General features: G+C 33.6%; 2 protein-coding genes and 1 pseudogene across 2 annotated transcripts; 1 reads left to right on the top strand and 2 right to left on the bottom strand.

The window, feature by feature from the left end:
• Positions 1–410: 410 nt before the first annotated feature.
• On the bottom strand, positions 411–1,059 carry LOC124887168 (annotated as a pseudogene).
• A 9,331-nt stretch (positions 1,060–10,390) lies between these two features.
• Positions 10,391–12,924, top strand: LOC107842321 (F-box/LRR-repeat MAX2 homolog A). Its single transcript, XM_016686087.2, has one exon. The coding sequence runs from the start codon at positions 10,516–10,518 to the stop codon at positions 12,676–12,678; it is 2,163 nt and encodes a 720-aa protein (XP_016541573.1). The 5' UTR covers positions 10,391–10,515; the 3' UTR covers positions 12,679–12,924.
• Positions 12,925–15,215: 2,291 nt separating this feature from the next.
• Positions 15,216–17,705, bottom strand: LOC107842320 (phospholipase A1-IIdelta). Its single transcript, XM_016686086.2, has 2 exons — positions 16,399–17,705; positions 15,216–15,855 (listed from the first exon to the last, which is right to left on the bottom strand). The coding sequence occupies exons 1-2, from the start codon at positions 17,345–17,347 to the stop codon at positions 15,548–15,550; spliced, it is 1,257 nt and encodes a 418-aa protein (XP_016541572.1). The 5' UTR covers positions 17,348–17,705; the 3' UTR covers positions 15,216–15,547.
• Between the last annotated feature and the right edge of the window lie 942 nt (positions 17,706–18,647).

The raw sequence follows: 18,647 nt of genomic DNA, 5'->3' as shown, positions 1-18,647 counted from the left end.
TATACTGCAATAGAAGAGATTTTCATTATACTTGTTAAAAATCTTATATAACACACTAAGTTTACCTAATTAAAAAATTCATGTAGAGAAAAGAGCTTAGACTAGTCATTGCACCAATAGAGTCTACGAGCCCCCCGCTTCGATACCATCTCCTTTTTTTTATCAACTGAGCTGCCTTATCAATCCTTTATTGTTCTTGCTTCCTAGATATAACTCACACAATGCAAGCATAAATGAAAATTAAACATAGTATGACTCCCTCGCGTACAGAGCAAGAGTAAGCTACTTCACTCGAGAATAAAAAATACGCTAACGATCTACTCAGATAAGAATGTTTTCTTTCTTTCCAAGCCAGTTCCAATGCAAATGATATTGAATTAGCTCTTGGATATACCATAAATAGAAGGAAGTCAATGCTGGAGGAATTCTGGTTTGACACTATTTGGAATGATTCTCTCATATTGAGGCATTCTGTCTTGTGGCATTCGATCACAAAATTCATTAACAACTGCATAACTGACTAAAATTTATTTTTAATTGGCAGTGGTGCATATTTGGTTGTTTCGGTACTTTTGTTAGCCTTCCACCTCTATTGAGTGATACTTGAGTCGCAACATCAAAAGTCTGAGCCAAATCAAGCAAGGACTACCAGTTCGCGATATTGTGTAAATTTCAATTTTGAACTACCGTACACTTGTTTCATAGTTTTCAACTGAGCAATAGATACGACGCGTCTGACATATGTTAATAGCAGGTCTAGTTCCACGATAAAAAAACTTTATTTTCAAATAGATTTTTCCATCAGCAATGGGGATCACATTAATGGAAATATAGGTCGATGCATCTTAAATTTGTGCTTCAATGACGGATAAGGCAATCAAGCTACTTGCGCCTGTCTGGTTTGAATCATTTAGCCGCTCTTTCGAAGAGTCGAGAATGTAAATAAAAAGCATTCCATGGGAAAGCCTCACAACCTAGTGGTCGGCATAACAATAATGACACTTGTCGATATACTAGCGCCTGTTTACTAAGATCATCATAGATTATTAATGTGTGCATTTCAGTATTGCAAAATTATTCCCCCTAGTCCACTGTGGTGCCCAAGACAAGGCAAAATGAATAGGAATGTTGAAGAGACATAAGGCTCAGCTAAGGTAAGAAAAGATCCTGACCATTTAGGTCACTAGTCTTCTTTTTTAGGGAGTCAAAGACGATCGATAAGACAATAAAATAAGAGCTTTCAATCAGGTAGAGCTCAACAAGGTCGAGATCAAGATGATGGATATTTCAAGAAAGATCGAACAAGAGGAATAAAAGTTTATACCTACCTCTAACTGACACTACAAATCCAATTCTATCTACATAGATATTCCTAGCCACGAGATGAGGGTTCTCTCTTATTGTTAAGCCGTCTTCAACTCTTATTTCTTTACTCTTTTTCACATCTGGGTTGATAATTGAATAGAATTTCCAACAATAAAGAAATGGGGCACATAAATTGAATTTTTGGCTCGCATTAAAGATAGGGTCCTGATTGAGCAACTAGTAGTCCTATCTATCTCCTTTAAAATTTAATATAGGTACAAATTCTTTCAATTTGTGACCTATCATACTATCCGTTGTATAAAATAATTCAACAGATTTACTTGGTTGATACGAGTTTATTTCCTTTTACGATAAATTGATGAAACAATAGTCAATCCAATGACTGCTTCAGCCGCTGCAATAGCTACAACAAAAAATGAGAAAATGTCTCCTTTTAATTGACGATTATCAAAAAAGTTAGACAGAAACAACGAATCTCTTTAGATAAACAGATCCATTTTCCAAGTTCGTTATTACTGGTAGTTACTACAAAGGATCAGACTACTGACGTATACGATAAATAAATAAAGTTAAGGCTGAGTAAAATAGACTCTTGCAGTCCAATTTTCTTTGACTGCCCTTATAAAATTTTTGTTATACCTTTGAATTTAATTTATTTTCTTTAGCGGTATTGATTTGTTTAATATTTCTTCATTTTTTTAGTTGACATATTTTATTTTTCGAGAGTTAATTTAACTAATTTTTATTGCTAAATTAGATTAGATTAATTTAATATTTTAAAATTAAAATTTAGATATTTAAAAGCTATATGAAAACTACTATGAATTACAATTTTTCTTTTTTCAATATGAGTAAAGAATAAGTCTTAAAGTTTGATCAAAATTTGTATCATTTTTCTCTAAAAGAAATTATGCCAACTACAAAAGAACGGGGAGTATGTTAAAAAATGTTATCTAAACATGAATGAATATTGACTTGTTTAAGGCAAAATGATTTACTGAATCCCTGTACTTCTATGAGTTTGTATTTCAGACCCTCCTACTTAATATTTTGTCAATTGAACCCTTAAATCTGATCAAAATAAGATTTTTGAACCCTTCCTCCCATGTGTGTAGCTCACTTGCCCTTACATAAATCACATGTTACATCTACGTCACCTAAATTAGTGTCATTCCATATTATTATCTTTGTTAACTATTTTTAATTATTAATCAAAATATTAAATAAGATTTTCTACTTATTTTAAAAAATAAAATTATTATTTCTTCTCTCACTTCCCTCCACCTTCCAAAACCACACCACCTCCACTTCATCTTATCTTCTTCGGCAAAGTATTCGTCAGATTTCACTATCCACGAACCACCATTCACTACTGGAAATTACTCCTATGGTGAGGTTTCAAAATCATCGCAATAGACAAAAAAACCATTGGCATAGCTCTACCGCAATGGTTCAGCAAGCGTCTTATATATGGGTGTTGCGATAGGTCTATGGCAATGGTTTATGCGATGGCTGTCTGAAACCATCGCCATAGGTCAAGCTATGACTACGGTTGTTTGGAACCATCTCCATAGCTTGACCTATGTCGACGGTTATTTTTTAACTTACTGAGATGCCTATTTTCATCTATTCCAACGGTTACTAATCGTTGCGATAGATTCTATTGCAACAACTTTTAACTGTTGCAATATCATCTATTGCGAAACTTTTGTTATTCTGTTGCAATGCTTTTTGAGTACCTATTACAACTATTTCATCACTTATTGGGACACCTATTTTCATCTATTACAATGGTTACTAGCCGTTACCATAGATTGTATTGCAACGACATTAAACCGTTACCATAACATCTATTGCGACGCTTTTGTCATTCTGTTGCAACACTTTTTGACTACCTATTGCAATGGTTTATTGATCTATTGTAATGATTGTTTCCACATATTATTAAATTGAAATGATTTATATAAATAGTCACTCGTATTATGTATATAAATTTTTATTTACATACATAATAAATTATAACACAATATATACTCATCACAAAATAAAATCATTCATTAATAATCTCATAATGCAAAATATGCAACAAGCTAATAATTTAAACCCAAAAGCAAAATGTAATCAAGTCCAAATGATTAGTTAAGTTTTTACACAGCAGCAAGTTCGAGTCGCGATAAGTTTCAAGAAATTCAACACAAAACTATTGATATTAGAGCATTTATCCACAACCCAAAATTCTTCTCAAGTAAAGTCAATGTATTCATCATTTTCTTCATTTTGGACACCTATAAAAAGAGAATAAATAATATAAATTAGGACTTAAATGACAATATAAAAAGATTAGAATCACACAACAACATGATATAATGGGTCAATGCCTCGTTGGAGTTCTACTTCAAGCATTTTTTGAGTTCACATCGGGAGGATTAGGTCGGGCTCTTAGTCATATATAGATTCTCATATAACATATAATACAATGAGTCTACCGGGCAGACATAATTCTAGTTACTCACAGGCCACCAGGCATATACAATCTACATTCAATACCAACTGTGTTCAAGGGGAAGAGTTTAGGGGCTTATTTGAGGAGTGGCTTTATACTACTAAGTCCTACTTGAAAAAAGGCACTAAAAAGATTAGAAAGTTTGCAGACCACAGACATTATCTCATGAATCATAATTATCTGCCAAATGGAGACCTGCCCTACAACTGTTTCATTTAATAAGTACTACGTACAACAAAAAAATATTCAGTATAACCCCGTAGTCTTACGGACGCAGTATAAAAATCAAAACAAGGTAATTATTAGCATACACATTTCAGAATTTGAATATTTTTTCTTAAAACTAGCTCCTTAAGGAAATGATGATCATAATATGAATAGATGAATTTATAGGGATATATATGAGCACTTAATAGATGCACTAAAATTGAATAAGCCATTGAATTATGCCAGAGGAGGAATGAAGGATATCTTCTTATTTTGAGTGCACAGAAACCAAAATCAATTGAAGAGGTGCATTCCTACTGCTTTTCTTACAGTTGATGTTTTTAAACTTACACTTTTGGTGCTTTATTACTTTCTATTTGTTATAGTTTACTAAAATCTTTGGAAAGTGGAATTTGAACTTTTTTACCTCCAATATTCTGGTATTTCTTTCCATCCATGTTAAAGTAATGCTTTTGATGAAGGTGTCCATGTCAAAGTTATATCTACTTAGCTAAGAGGAAAATCTAGAGACTGGTACTGTTATGCACTAAAATTCTAGACCTCGCTTTTACTTACAACAACAACATAGCCAGTGTAATCCCACAAGTGAGGTTTGGGGAGGATTGAATATAGCAGACCTTATCGCTACCCTTATGGGCTAGGAAGGCTAGACCCTGCTTTTACTTCTCTTATGAAATGATCGTATTCTGAAAGATCAAGAAAAGTAAGCAACATCTTCAACAAAATTTCCTCAAAGTTTGCATTTTAAATATACTGTAGTAATAGTGCCAAATCAAGTGGAGACATTGATTGGGACAGATTAATAACATAAAAAGTGAGTCCTAAGTTGAGCATTTGGATATTCCTTAGTTTAACATTTGGTAATAAGATAGAGTGTTGAATAGGAAACTTCTTGCTTTTTCGAACAAATAGATAGTTTTTGGGTATGACCAAAGAACGGAAGTAAGACAGGTAAGTCAACATAAATATTTTAGATTTTTCATTGGTATAATCCAAGGGCCTAGGACTTGCAGAGTAATTGTACTAACTGTATTCTTTGTGTGCATGCGATATAATTATACCAACACATGCTCATTTATGGCCTATTACGTAGGTAAAATGTAGAGATATGATGTTTGTTCAGTTATGAAAATGTAAAAGTTCTTCTAGCTTAGAGCTAAGACTGCTATATTTTACATGATCGCATTGATAGGACAACCTTAGAGCTTCTTATCTGATGCAATCATATGAATACTACAATATGCTTATGCAGTTGGAGAAGATAATTGGCAAGTTGAAGATCAAAAAATACAGAAGCAGAATTCTTCAAGAGATTGCTAGTTATGAGTCTGATCCCCAACAAGATGTAAAAGGAAGCAAAGAGACAAAAGCCAAAGTTGTTAAGAAGTTGAAAACTAAGAGAACTGTTGTAGTCCTTGAAAGTAGTGAAGATGAAGCATAAAAATACATTACAAGCCTATCACATTTACAGTACTTACATTCTTCCTTTAATTGTGTTACGTACAGACAAACATATAGTATCATCTTTATACCTTGTAACTGTGATATATAGTGTCATATTTATCTGTTTCTACCTTGTAACTCCTTACACCAATGCAGATTCAAAAAATAATCCAAGCCATGACACTAGTACTATTACAACATGACTTTACAACAACTACGACACCATAACAATTGGAAGTTGTACCAGCTAGCAGTGCTATATATAGTCAACTATATATGTGCAAAAAGTCACCATAACCAACTTATAACTAGGTCAACTTATATTAATACCAAACTAGCAACTGCATGAACAGATTCTGACCAGGCCACAATACCAAACTACTAATACCAAACTAGCGACTGCATGAAAATGCTGCATTACTCAACCCATGCAATGATTTAAACAAGAACAACCGAATGGTGAAACTCAACTTACTAAAATTCTCACACCCCGGATATAATTATTGTTTTTCTTTATCCAATAATTTTAAAAATATCTTGAGGTAATTCCTCTCCAACTCTTTCTCCATACCTCGATTCAACATATATATTTCTAAACGTATCGTGAAGTAGTCCATCAATATCATCACGCATATTAGAACCTTCATCATCATTGATAGGATGATGCGTCTTTCTCGAGGAAACGCTTTCTCCATGGAAAGTCCATTTGGTGTAACTAGGAAGAAATCCTCTAGAAAGCAAGTTATCCTCCACCACGTCTCTATAACGTCAATATTGATTCTTGCAGTCTCTACAAAGACATAATATCTCATTTCCTTGAGCAGCTTGTACAAACGCCTTTTCAAGAAAATATTTCACTCCACGCCCGAACTCATCAGACCATATTAAATAATTCGTCCAACTTTTATCTTCACTATCCATTAAAATCCTACATAACATAACGAAATCATCAAAATTATGATTCATGCTAAGCTAAAATATGAAATTAATATTTAAATTCTAAAATAAATAAAAAATCTTCAAATGTAAAGTGAAGTAACCATAAGGTACTTCTCTGTTGCACTGTTCCTTTTTTTTTTTTTAATCTTTTCAATTAAAATAAGACCTTTCATTTTTGTTTTCTTGAATGATGAAAATAATGTACGTATTCATTCTTCCCTATTTATTTACCTTTAATTTTTATTTTCTTTTAGTTCTTATACCATCAAAATTTCAATTGTTCAAGAGGTTGTTTTTCATAATATTATTATTGATTCAATTTTTCTTGACTATCAAGATTGTTGGTAGTTTATGAAGATTGAAGTTATTAGTTTCAGATCAAGTTATTAAATTAGGTTTTATTATTTTAATTTTATTATTATTATTATTATTATTATTATTAATATTATTTTTCTGTTAAATAATTGTGCATGCATGTACATTGATATTTGGTAGACATAGTTTGTTACTTATAGATTTTTTTAGTTTTTAATTGTGTAGATATAAATTACTCTTTTGCTATTTTTTAAAATTTAAATATGCCAACTAAAAAATATGAATTCGGTGCTTCAAAACTTAGAAATTTTTTTTAAAACTTTGGTAGAATCTAAAAAAGGAGCTCTCGATAAATTTTTAATAAATAATAAAATAACAGAATTAGAAAATATTAAAGAATGTTCTCAAGATGAGCAAGTTATTAATTCAGTTGAATTAGATGATACGAGTAATACTATTCAAAAAGAGGAGGATGAAATTAGTGATAAATCTAATATAGATCCTCAAAAAAATCAAGAACTTGATGAACCAAACAGTCGCATTCCTAAAAATATATATATGATCCTAGTCAATGGATCAATATCGATATAAAATTAAGGAACTTACTAGTGAAAAAAGAATCAATTAAAATTAGTGATACAAATTTTTCAAATGATAAAATATCAAGATATTTTTCTAATGTCCATTACTTTCAAATTTTAGCAAATAGAGAAGGCATCAAAGAAAATGATTAATTTATTCTAGAGATTTGAATAAAGTAATTTATTTTTGTTGTAAGTTGTTTAATACAAATTTTAATATTAGTAATAGTAAACTAGCAAGTGAAGGTAGTCGAGATTGGAGAAATCGTAGTGCTAACCTTAAAATTCATGAGATATCAAACGAGCATATTATTAATATGAGTGCATGAATTGACTTAGAAATAAGACTGAAGACAAATAAAATAATTGATAAAGATGTTCAAGATCAAATTCATAGGGATAGAGAGCACTGAAAAAATGTATTATGAAGAATTATTGTCGTGATAAAAATTCTCAAAAAAAATAATCTGACACTTCGAGAAAAAAAAATTCAAGAGAATAATGAAATTTTCTAAAGTCTAATTAAAATGGTTGTTGAATTTGATCCAATCATGCAAGAGCATATCCGATGAATTAAACATAATGAAATTCACAATTATTACTTAGGACATAATATAAAAAATGAATTAATAAATTTATTGGCGAGTGAAATTAAAAATAAAATTATTGAAACAGTCATAGAAATAAAATATTTTTTAATTATACTTGATTGCACTCTGGATACTAGTCATCAAGAATAAATGTCTTTTATATTGCGAAGTATCGATATTTCAGCAACTCCAATAAAAGTTATTGAGTATTTTTTAAAATTTTTAAAAGTGGATGATATGAGTGGTAAAGGTCATTTTGAAATTATTGTAGATGAAATTAAAAATATTGAACTTGATATTGATAATTTAATAGGATAAGAATATGATAATGGATCTAATATGAAGGGAAAACACCAAGGAGTTCAAATTTTTTTTTTAGATATAAATCCTAGACCATTTTACACTCTATGTGGTTGTTATAATTTAAATTTAGTGTTTTGTGTTGTTGCTAATTCTTGCAAAAAAGATATTTCATTTTTTGGAGTGGTACAACACATATATACACTATTTTCTTCTTCTACTAAGTGATGAAACGTTTTGAAAGATGGCGTACGTGACTTATCTCTTAAATCATTATCACAAACACAATAAAGAAGTCGTATTTAAAGTGTTAAGGCCATAAGATCTCAAACTCCACAAATAAGATATGCTTTAGTGAAATTAGCAGAAGTTAGCGAGGATCCAAAAATTAAAAGTGAAGCTAGTTGCTTAGCAATATATGAGCTTGAAATTTTTGAGTTTTTATTAAATATGACTATTTAGCATGATATTTTTTTTGCAAGTTAATTCAGTTAGCGAATCCTTGCAATAAAAAAAATATGCATATTGATGTGGCTATAAATCAATTAAGGGGTTCAATTTTTTTTTTTAAAAAAATATATAGAGCACGAATGTTTAAGTGCTATGATTTTTGCTAAAAAAATTGCATTTGAGAAGAATATAGAATTTGAATTTCGTATTAAACGTGTAATACATAGAAAAAAACAGTTTGATGAAAATGTTAATAATGAAATCGCAAAGTCTCCTGAAGAATCTTTTAGAGTTGGTTACTTCTTATATATAGTAGACCAAACTATTGTTTCTCTTCAAAATAGATTTACATAATTTGAAGCTTATGAAAATATTTTTGGATTTCTATTTAGAGGTAAAAAATTGAGGTCACTGGATGATTAGAATTTGAAAAAAAAAAATTATCTTAACCTTGAATGTTCTTTAAGAATATAATAATCATTTTGATATTGATAGTTTAGACTTATTTTTTGAATTAAAGAGTGTTAAGAAAAACAATTCAAGTAAATGATAGTACTTTAATTGATATGCTTAATCAAATAAAAAGACTTGATTTTTTTTTAATGCTTATATTATCTATAGAATAACGTTAGCTATTCCTATAACAATTGCCTCAATGGAAAGAAGTTTTTCAAAATTAAAACTGATAAAATCTTACTTGATATTAACAATGTCTCAAGAGATTGATTGGATTAAGTATATTATCAATTGAAAATAAATTATTAGAAGAAATCGATTATAAGACAATTATTCATAACTTTACATCTCAAAAAGTTAGAAAATAGATTTTAAATAAAAATTATATATTATATAATTTTTTTCTTGAAAAAAAATCAAAGTTTTCATCGAAGTTGGCTTTAGGTCCCCAATAATATTGAGCCGTCCTTGAGCTTATCAGTAGAGATTCTTTAATTTTCCAATACCCGTTATCACAATTACATTAATTAATTCATACAATTTTTTTTTTTTGAACCCAATATTTTTTTTTAAAATTTTAAAAACTAAAAGTTTTTTTAAAAAGTTAAAAATATTCATGAAATTGAATTTGACCGGAACAAAGGAATTAGAGTGATGGTGGTATTAATTTGCAAGAGAAAAAGGGAACAAGGGGTAGAGAGGCTGAAGTTGATTGGAAGAAGAAGAGAATATGTTGGAATGAAGGAGAAAGTTTGGGGGGTATTTTATTGAAGAAGAAGATAGAGTTTTATTTTTCTCAAAGAGAATAATATTTTTTATGAAAATATTATTTTTACTCACGTTTTAATGCACCTAGTCACATATTTTTTTAATTTAGCAATATTAATATCACATAAGCTCGATCAATAATCAAAGAATTTTGACATATTATGTTTTACTAAGTTTAATGATTGAAGAAAAAAATAGGAGTTTATTTTTTTTAAAAAATACTATTTTTTAATAAATTTACTCGTTTTTTAATGCATGTAATCACATATTTTCTAATTCAACAACATTAATACCATATAAATTTAACCGATGGAAAAAGAGACTTGAAATATTTTATTTTATTGTGTTTAAGAGTTCAATTTACAAAAGTTAAGTAAAAGGTAGCAGGATATATCAAACTCTAGAAACGCCCAACTTGGCATTTATGGCACGTGACTCTCACGTGGGTCCTTGTCTGTCCCGACACTTTGTCCCCAAAACCCCCTAGCTACTCCATCCCCACACCCTTAACACTGCTAACACACCCAAAATTCTGTACTAATTTTCACCCACTAACCAAAACCCCAAAAGCCTCCTCTCTCTCTCTCTCATCACTCTTCAACACTCATTTTCATCAATGGCAACTTCTACTTCAACTCCACCCACAACCGTCAACGACCTCCCCGACGTCATCCTCTCCAACATAATCGCTACTATCTCCGACGTCCGTAGCCGCAACTCCGCCTCACTCGTCTGCGGTAAATGGCGCGTTCTCGAACGTTCTACCCGTACTTCCCTCACTCTCCGTGGCAATATCCGTGACCTTTTCATGTTGCCTGATTGCTTCCGTTGTGTTACTCATCTCGATCTCTCTCTCCTCTCTCCTTGGGGCCACCCACTCCTCGGCGAATCCACCGAAGCGGATTCTGCTTTAATAGCTCACCTCCTCCGCCACGCGTTTCCTTCAGTGAAGTCATTGACGGTGTACGCGCGGGGGGCGGAGGTACTTAAGTTGCTTCCAGTACAGTGGTTTTATCTTAACACAATCAAGTTAGTGCGCTGGCACCAACGTCCGCAGTTAGTTAGCGGGGAGGAGTTCGACTTTCTGTTTAAAGGATGCGGTCATTTGGAATCGGTTGACTTGTCTAGTTTTTATTGCTGGACGGATGATGTTCCGCCTGCTCTTGAATGGAACCCTGTCTTAGCGGGGAATTTGACGGAGTTGAATCTGATGAATCCTTCGTTTTCGGAGGGTTTTAAGACGGATGAGATTGGTGTGATTACGAAATGTTGTCCGAATTTGAAGGAGTTGAAGATTGCTTGTATGTTTGATCCAATGTACATTGGGTTTGTTGGTGATGAAGGTTTGCTTTGTATAGCTACGAATTGCCCTAAATTATCAGTGCTTCATTTAGCGGATACGTCTACGTTGTCTAATTGTAGAGCTGATCCTGATGATGAGGGATTTACAGCTGATGATGCAAAATTTAATGTTTCAACTTTGATTGAAGTGTTTTCGGGTCTTCCGTTACTTGAAGACCTTGTATTAGATGTTTGTAATAATGTTAGAGATAGTGGTCCTGCTTTGGAAATACTGAACAGAAAATGTCCTAAATTGCGGTCGCTGAAGTTGGGGCAATTTCATGGCGTTTCTATGCCAATTGAGTCGAAGTTGGATGGGGTTGCGCTATGTCAGGGGCTTACATCTTTGTCGATTAGAAATGTAGGTGATTTGGATGATATGGGTTTGATAGCAATTGGTAGAGGGTGTACAAGGTTAACTAAGTTTCAGATTCAAAGTTGTAAGAAGATCACAATGAGAGGAATGAGGACGTTAGCTTCTTTGCTTCGGAAAAGTTTGGTTGATGTCAGAATATCTTGTTGCAAGAATCTTGGAGCTGCTTCATCGTTGAAAGCATTGGAACCAATACAAGAACATATCCAGAGGCTTCATATTGATTGTGTGTGGGAGGATAGTGTTGAGGAAATTGAAAATCTTAATGGTGTTGAATACAGGTTTGATCTCAATAAGACCAATGGAGCTGAGTCATCAACTCGTACGGATGGATTTGGGTACACATTTGGATCCATGGATGATGATATTATGTTTAATAGGAATAAAAGATGCAAGTACGACTATGATCTTAACAGTGTTTGTGTGGAAGACAATGGCAATGGGAATGGTTTTGGTGGACGAACATGGAACCGGCTGCATTATCTCTCACTTTGGGTTGGTGTGGGTGATCTTGTAACTCCGTTAGCAGCTGCAGGTCTTGAACATTGTCCTAACTTGGAGGAGATCAAAATTAGGGTGGAAGGAGACTGCAGGCTATGGTCAAAACCTTCGGAGAGGGCATTTGGTTTGAGCACCCTTTCACGGTACCATAAACTTGTGAAGATGCATTTGGATTGTGGGGATCTTATCGGTTACACGCACACTGCCCCATCCGGACAGATGGATTTGAGCTTGTGGGAACGGTTTTATCTATTTGGGATTGGAAGTTTGAATCTAAGGGAGCTTGATTATTGGCCACCACAAGATAGGGATGTTAACCAAAGGTGTCTATCCCTGCCAGCAGCTGGGCTGCTCCAAGAATGCATTGCACTCCGGAAGTTGTTCATCCACGGAACAGCAAATGAACATTTCATGATGTTCCTGCTTAGAATCCCAAACTTAAGAGATGTACAACTGAGAGAAGATTACTATCCGGCCCCAGAGAATGACATGAGTACAGAAATGAGATCAGACTCCTTGAGCCGCTTTGAAGCAGCCCTAAACAGACGACAGATTTGTGATTAATGCAAGGAATTACATTGTACAATTTTCCAATATTCCTTACTGTTTTATGCCTGATTGACGCAAGGAACCGATACTGTTATGCAACTTTCCTATGTCCAACTTTCGTAGATTGTATTACTGGGATAGTATAGTGTTGACATATTTAATATACAGATCTTCTGTATAGTTTTATGCATCAGTTAAATTATGCATTTTGAACAAAAGATATGATCAACCTTGGGAGTTATTCAAGTGAATTTTTCGTGCTGAGCAGTGAGCGGATATGGGTTTACGTACTCTACTTTCGTTTGCGTGGAAGGATGACTGTTTTTATGTTATGCTTCTAATGCTGGAAAATCAGATAACATTTACAACATGAGCTGGACATCACATTTACAAAATGAGCTGGACATCATTAAAACATCCACCATGTGTTTCTCTAAAATAAAAGCGATTGCACCAGCAGAGTGAGTATTCAGTCTAGCAGTCCTGTGAGAACTTCCTCCAACTGTTTTTCATTCAGTTCGGTCCAGCAGTCTACATACAAGGGATTTGAATTACCAGAGGTCCTTCAGGTACAGCTTATCTAGGTATCTAATCAAAAAAAGTACATAGAACCTAACTTGTAGCCATCTATATAGGAGTGCCAGCTGATGTTGATCTCACTCAAGTGCATCTATCATTGTTCGTGAGAGCCCAAAATTACATATTTTGACTCTGCAGTTCTTATATGATTATATTATCTCACTTCTTAAGAGTATGTGATTTACCAACTGTTTCTGATATATGCACATAATCCTCTTAGTTGCCTGTAGAAACAAGGACCAGATTTAGAAAATAACATAGCTGAGTCAATTGCCACAGATGAATACAACAACATACCCAGTGTAATCCTATGGATAGGGTCTGGGGTAGGTAAAGTATACGCAGACCTTACCCCTACCTCCACGAGGTAGAGAATTGCCACAGATAAATTCTTTTGATTGTTTGATCAAAGTCAAGGAGCATCTATGGTGGTTTTTATATTTAATGGTCAAAAACACACCTGAAGTATCACATTTTTCATATTTAGTTTCACCCTTATCCAGTGACATCTGTGATCAGCCTTTTTTCACGTTTTAGACTAGAATTAATTTAGATATGAAATAGACAGAAAATAACACGGATAGTAATAACAGTAATAGCAGGCTTCAAAGTTACAAAGCTTGCTTGAAGTTTGGCTTATTGTTTGTGCAAGTAAGCTTCCAACATACACCCCTAAAGTTAGGCTTGCCAAAGCGAAACTTTCGGCATATTGCCTGAAGTTTGGCTAGTCAAGGCCAAACTTTCAGCATATGCCTCTGAAGTTTGGCCTGCCAGGCCAAACTTCAAACGTGTATCTATGAAGTTAGGTCTGGTGGTCCAAAAATTCCAACTGCATATGAGGTTTTCCGTACTGGGCTTGAGGTTCGTCTTTAGAAGGGCGAGGGCAAATAGTTGGTGGCTTCCCAGGTGGGTTACCTATTGCTGGTAATAGATGGAAGGACCAGCTGACCAGTCTTGATAGGACCGGCAAAATAGTTTTAAAAAATAAATAATTATCCAATATGATCCATTAATTAGATAACTGAACATTTAAAAATGGATCAAATATGGATATTTATCCATATTTTTCACTGAAAAATGGATATCTAGATGGATAATATGAATATTTATATTATCATAAGCTTATGTTAGCTTTTAGTTTGTGTTCTCATCTGAGCATGAATAATATGGACATTCATATTATCTGTTGGTTAACTCATCTTTTATCCATGGTAATACGGGTCTCAGGGATATTTTGTCCGTTTTCGATCCGCTTATATCCAATCCGCCCCCCTCATTTGCCTCTTTTAACCATGTGTTATATTCTGATCACGACTGTTTAATGCTTCTTTACGTTCCTCTTACCACTTCTCTTATAGCCCCTCCATTTCCATTGCAGAATGAACTAAGAGGAAAGGGAAAATGGAGGAGGAGCAGCAAACTTTTGCCTGAAGTTTGCCAATTTTGACTAAAGCTTAGATGGTTAGGCGAAAACCGGCTATTGATTTAACTTGTCTTTTAATTGATGGCTTGAGTCCAAGGCAATCGAGATTTTATTTTCGGAAACAACCTCTCTTCCTTGGAGTGAAGTCTGCATACACACTACCCACCCCATACCTCACTTGTAAGATTACACTGAGTATGTGTATATTCGGATGTAGTGATTCATTTGAACGTCAGTCAATGTCAAATTTTCTTCTTTTCACATTAGCTTCCCCTCTATGTTGACTCTTGAGGTCGTATCGACTAAATCAATCGATTATACATTTCCATTTTCTGGTATACTCTTCGATGTAATTTAAATTTGATAATTTTGCAAAAATATTTTGATAAATTTATTTCATTATTATAAGAATAAATCTTGAAGCGCTTCCAACATTAATTCAATACACTAGCTGATTTTTTCTCATATATTTTAGCTTTGATTGTGGACGAAACTACGTGATACCTATTGCTGGCGTGATGTGATAGGTATTTCATGGAATCAGTCAATGTGCGTACAAGTTGGCTCAAACGCCACAGTGATAAATAAATAAACTAGTACAATACCAGGTTCGGCGAAAATATATATACAATATTACAAGATAGATACCGGATGCATTCACATTTGACAAGGCTAAAACAGGATAACCAATATCAACAAAAAAACTGCAAAGTGAACAAACTACTACAAAGGGCTGTCCAGTGCACCGAATCTCACGTCATGCACGGGATCCGAGAAAGCTCCGGACAATAAAGGTGAAAGGTCTGGACAATAAAGTTCTATTGTAGGAAGCCCTTTTAGCGAACAAACTACTCATCCCAAAAATTGGGGGAATTTTTTTTTTCAATACTCAGGGATTGGAAGGTTCTCATCTGAAGGTGGTGCCAAAATCCACTCTCCATTTTCATCAAGAACCATCCCTTTATTCTTCTCAACCCACCATGACCCTGGAATCAAGAACTCATCTTTCAAGAAAGAAGATGACTTGTTCACCAAAGCTACACTCCTCTTGACTTTCAACTCAAACTTTCCATCATCCCCATTCCATCCAGCCACAACATGCAACATTGCCTGCAAGTTATGCCAATCGCTAGTGTCTATCGACTTCTTTAAACTCACGGACTTTCTACTATCGATGAGTAGCTCGATACCTGTTGAAGAATAGGACTTATAGTCAAAATTATGTAGAAATATGTTTTTTCGATTCTTATTAAAGTAGGTTTTGCACTATTATCAACATGGTTACAATATAGGATGTGGAGAATTCTAATGATCATAAAGAGATTTTTATATACATGTTTGGATGAATGCCATGAAAATTTCCGCTATACATGTAAAATCTCTTTACAAAGTGCAGTCTGGTGCACTAAAACTTCCACTATGCGCAGGGTCAGGGAAGGAGCCGACCACAAGGGTCTATTGTACACAACCTTACCTTGCATTTCTACAAGAGGCTATTTCCAAGGTTTGGGCCCGTGATCTTCTAGTCACATGATAATAACTTTACCAGTTACTCCATGGCTTCCCTTCCTCATCAAATTTCTATTGTACACAGTCTTACCATGCATTTCTACAAGAGACTGTTTCCAAGCTTTGAGCCCGTGATCTTCTAGTCACATGGCAACAACTTTACCAGACTCCAAATTCCCCTTCCTGGTCAAATTTCTTTAAAACAACGGCATTTGTTTCCATACCTGAATTCACATACCCCAACAGAGCACTAGGGTAAAGGGGAATGAGATCAATCTTGTTCTTAACATGTAAGATATTCAAGTTAGAGAATTTCTTGATTCTTTCATTGAATGTTTTGTTCCCAACTTGTGGACTACCAAAGACGATAGCAGATACTGGAATATCAACTGGGACAACATTTTCAACTATATCAAATGCCGCTAAAGTAGCTAGACTAGCACCAAGACTGTGCCCCGTAAAAGTTATACTCAAATTCTCATCTTTATACTGATTTCTTAGTGCTTTAATCTTTGCTTGAAGCTGTTCTCTTGCACTTAGTCTCGTGAAGGACGATTTCGGGTCACTGGATACGTAAATCTTAAGCCACCCATCCATTACTTTCACCTCGTCCTCGTCCTCATCCTCATCCTCATCCTCATCCTCTTTGTTTTTACTGCTATCACCACTTAAAACACCTTTCTGCAAAGACTTAGGATGAAGCAAAGAGTCAGCTGAATCAGGACGAGCACCTAAAACATTGACCCATTCATAATTCCTAGACGTGCCACGAAACACAACGTATACTTCCCTACGGCCTAGTTTACGACTAACTTCATCACTCGTAACGGCTATATAGCCAATCCAATTAGACTCTCTGTCCCACGACTCGTGAGACAGAGAGTGGAGGAAAATAGCCCCAAGCGCGCCAATACGCGCGGTGGCATAGAGGAAGCAGTGGATCTTGTAATCAGAAGCATTTTCTAACATGACTTTGTCAAAAAATGATTTTTTACCATAACGGCTCGTGCCACAATATTTGGAATTTTGGTCATTGTTGAAGGCATCGTAAGTAGCTTGACAAAAATCACCGCAACGTAAAATCAAGCGCCGGAGAGTGAGATTTAAAGGTTGGAGAAGGCCTTCCCAATTTTTGCTTCCTAATAGTTCATGCCATGTTGGTTCTGTTTCCATGTAGATGGATATATTTATATTTTTTTGGTTCAATTTCTGGGTTTTTTTTTTAGGTGAAGCTTTTTTCAAGATGATAGTGTAGAAGAGGACAATGTAATAAGTGAGGATTTAAGGATAAAGTTGCTGTATTTTCACCCACATGTTATCAGATAGAATATAATGCATGTTGGGTTTTTGAAACAACTCAGATTATGTTAATAACAATTAGCTTGATACTATCCTAGTTTTCTAGATAAAACAGAAGTGAGTTTTGTTAGATGATGTCAATTCAAATTGAGAGATTTAGAATTTGAAGTTTTTGAAATCCATTGAAAAATTAGGTGTACAATTTAAAATTAATTTAGATACTAATCATTTAATTTCGCTGTGTTGCAAAAGTGATGAATCATTTATTATTATTATTATTATTATTATTATTATTATTATTCTCTTTCTATATATAGATAATATTAATTCATGAATTGTATCATGACTATATAAGCTAGTTTGATATTAAGAGATTCAATATAGATTGAATTGGTGGAAGAGGATCTTTAATTTCTTTGGACTTCAAGGTAATATTTCATACTACTCCTGTTCAATTTATGTCGGCGAGAGTCAGATTGGTTGATTTGACCTTGTATTTAGACATGAAGTCTTTAAGTTTTTTTGAAACGAAATTTACATATTTTGAAACTATGTAAAAAATACAATAAGTTACAATAACTGACAATTCAGAATATTTAAATACATATAAAACTCGTGGTAAAAAAATTCATTTGAATCTTGAAGTCGTAAAGGTATTGCATAAATTAAGACAGAAGAAGTCATATTTTTTGATGAGGATTTAGGAGACGATAATGTTATAAGGATTTAAGAGGAAAGTTGCTCTATTTTCCTCGCACTTTCTGTATTATAAATGGTAAGAGTTTCGACATGTATGCTATTTGTCAAAAAAAATTTATTTTAAGGACATTTTTGTCATTCACCTATCAAAATGATAGGTGTTCACACTTAGACTATATATTTGTCATAAATCAAAATTTTGAAAAGACACCTAACATAGTAGTCTGACAATATTTTCAGATCTCTCTCCTCTTGTATTAATATCTATCTCTTCTTCTCCATTAAAAAAAATTTCAACAATTACAACAAGCATAAATTATATTAGGTATGTTGTCAATTGATTGTAATATGTTATCATCCTCAGTTTCTGATTATCAATTCATTTTTCTGGGTTATATGTTTCTATGGGGGTTTTGTCCATCCTCGCTTCTAATGAAAGAAGAAGTTCCATTTTGATTCTTTCATTTCTACATAG

The sequence above is a fragment of the Capsicum annuum genome, chromosome 9, assembly GCF_002878395.1.
Source record: "Capsicum annuum cultivar UCD-10X-F1 chromosome 9, UCD10Xv1.1, whole genome shotgun sequence".
NCBI classification, from domain to species: domain Eukaryota; kingdom Viridiplantae; phylum Streptophyta; class Magnoliopsida; order Solanales; family Solanaceae; genus Capsicum; species Capsicum annuum.
The sequence above is the reverse complement of the archived record's forward strand: the minus strand, read 5'-3'. Positions and strand labels throughout refer to the sequence as shown.

Coding starts and splice junctions, on each gene's coding strand:
- LOC107842321 (XM_016686087.2), top strand. CDS start 10,516: ATGGCAACTTCTACTTCAACTCCACCCACAACCGTCAACGACCTCCCC.
- LOC107842320 (XM_016686086.2), bottom strand. CDS start 17,347: ATGGAAACAGAACCAACATGGCATGAACTATTAGGAAGCAAAAATTGG. Junction 15,856..16,398: donor GTTGGGGTATGTGAATTCAG/GTATGGAAACAA, acceptor ATTCTTCAACAG/GTATCGAGCTACTCATCGAT.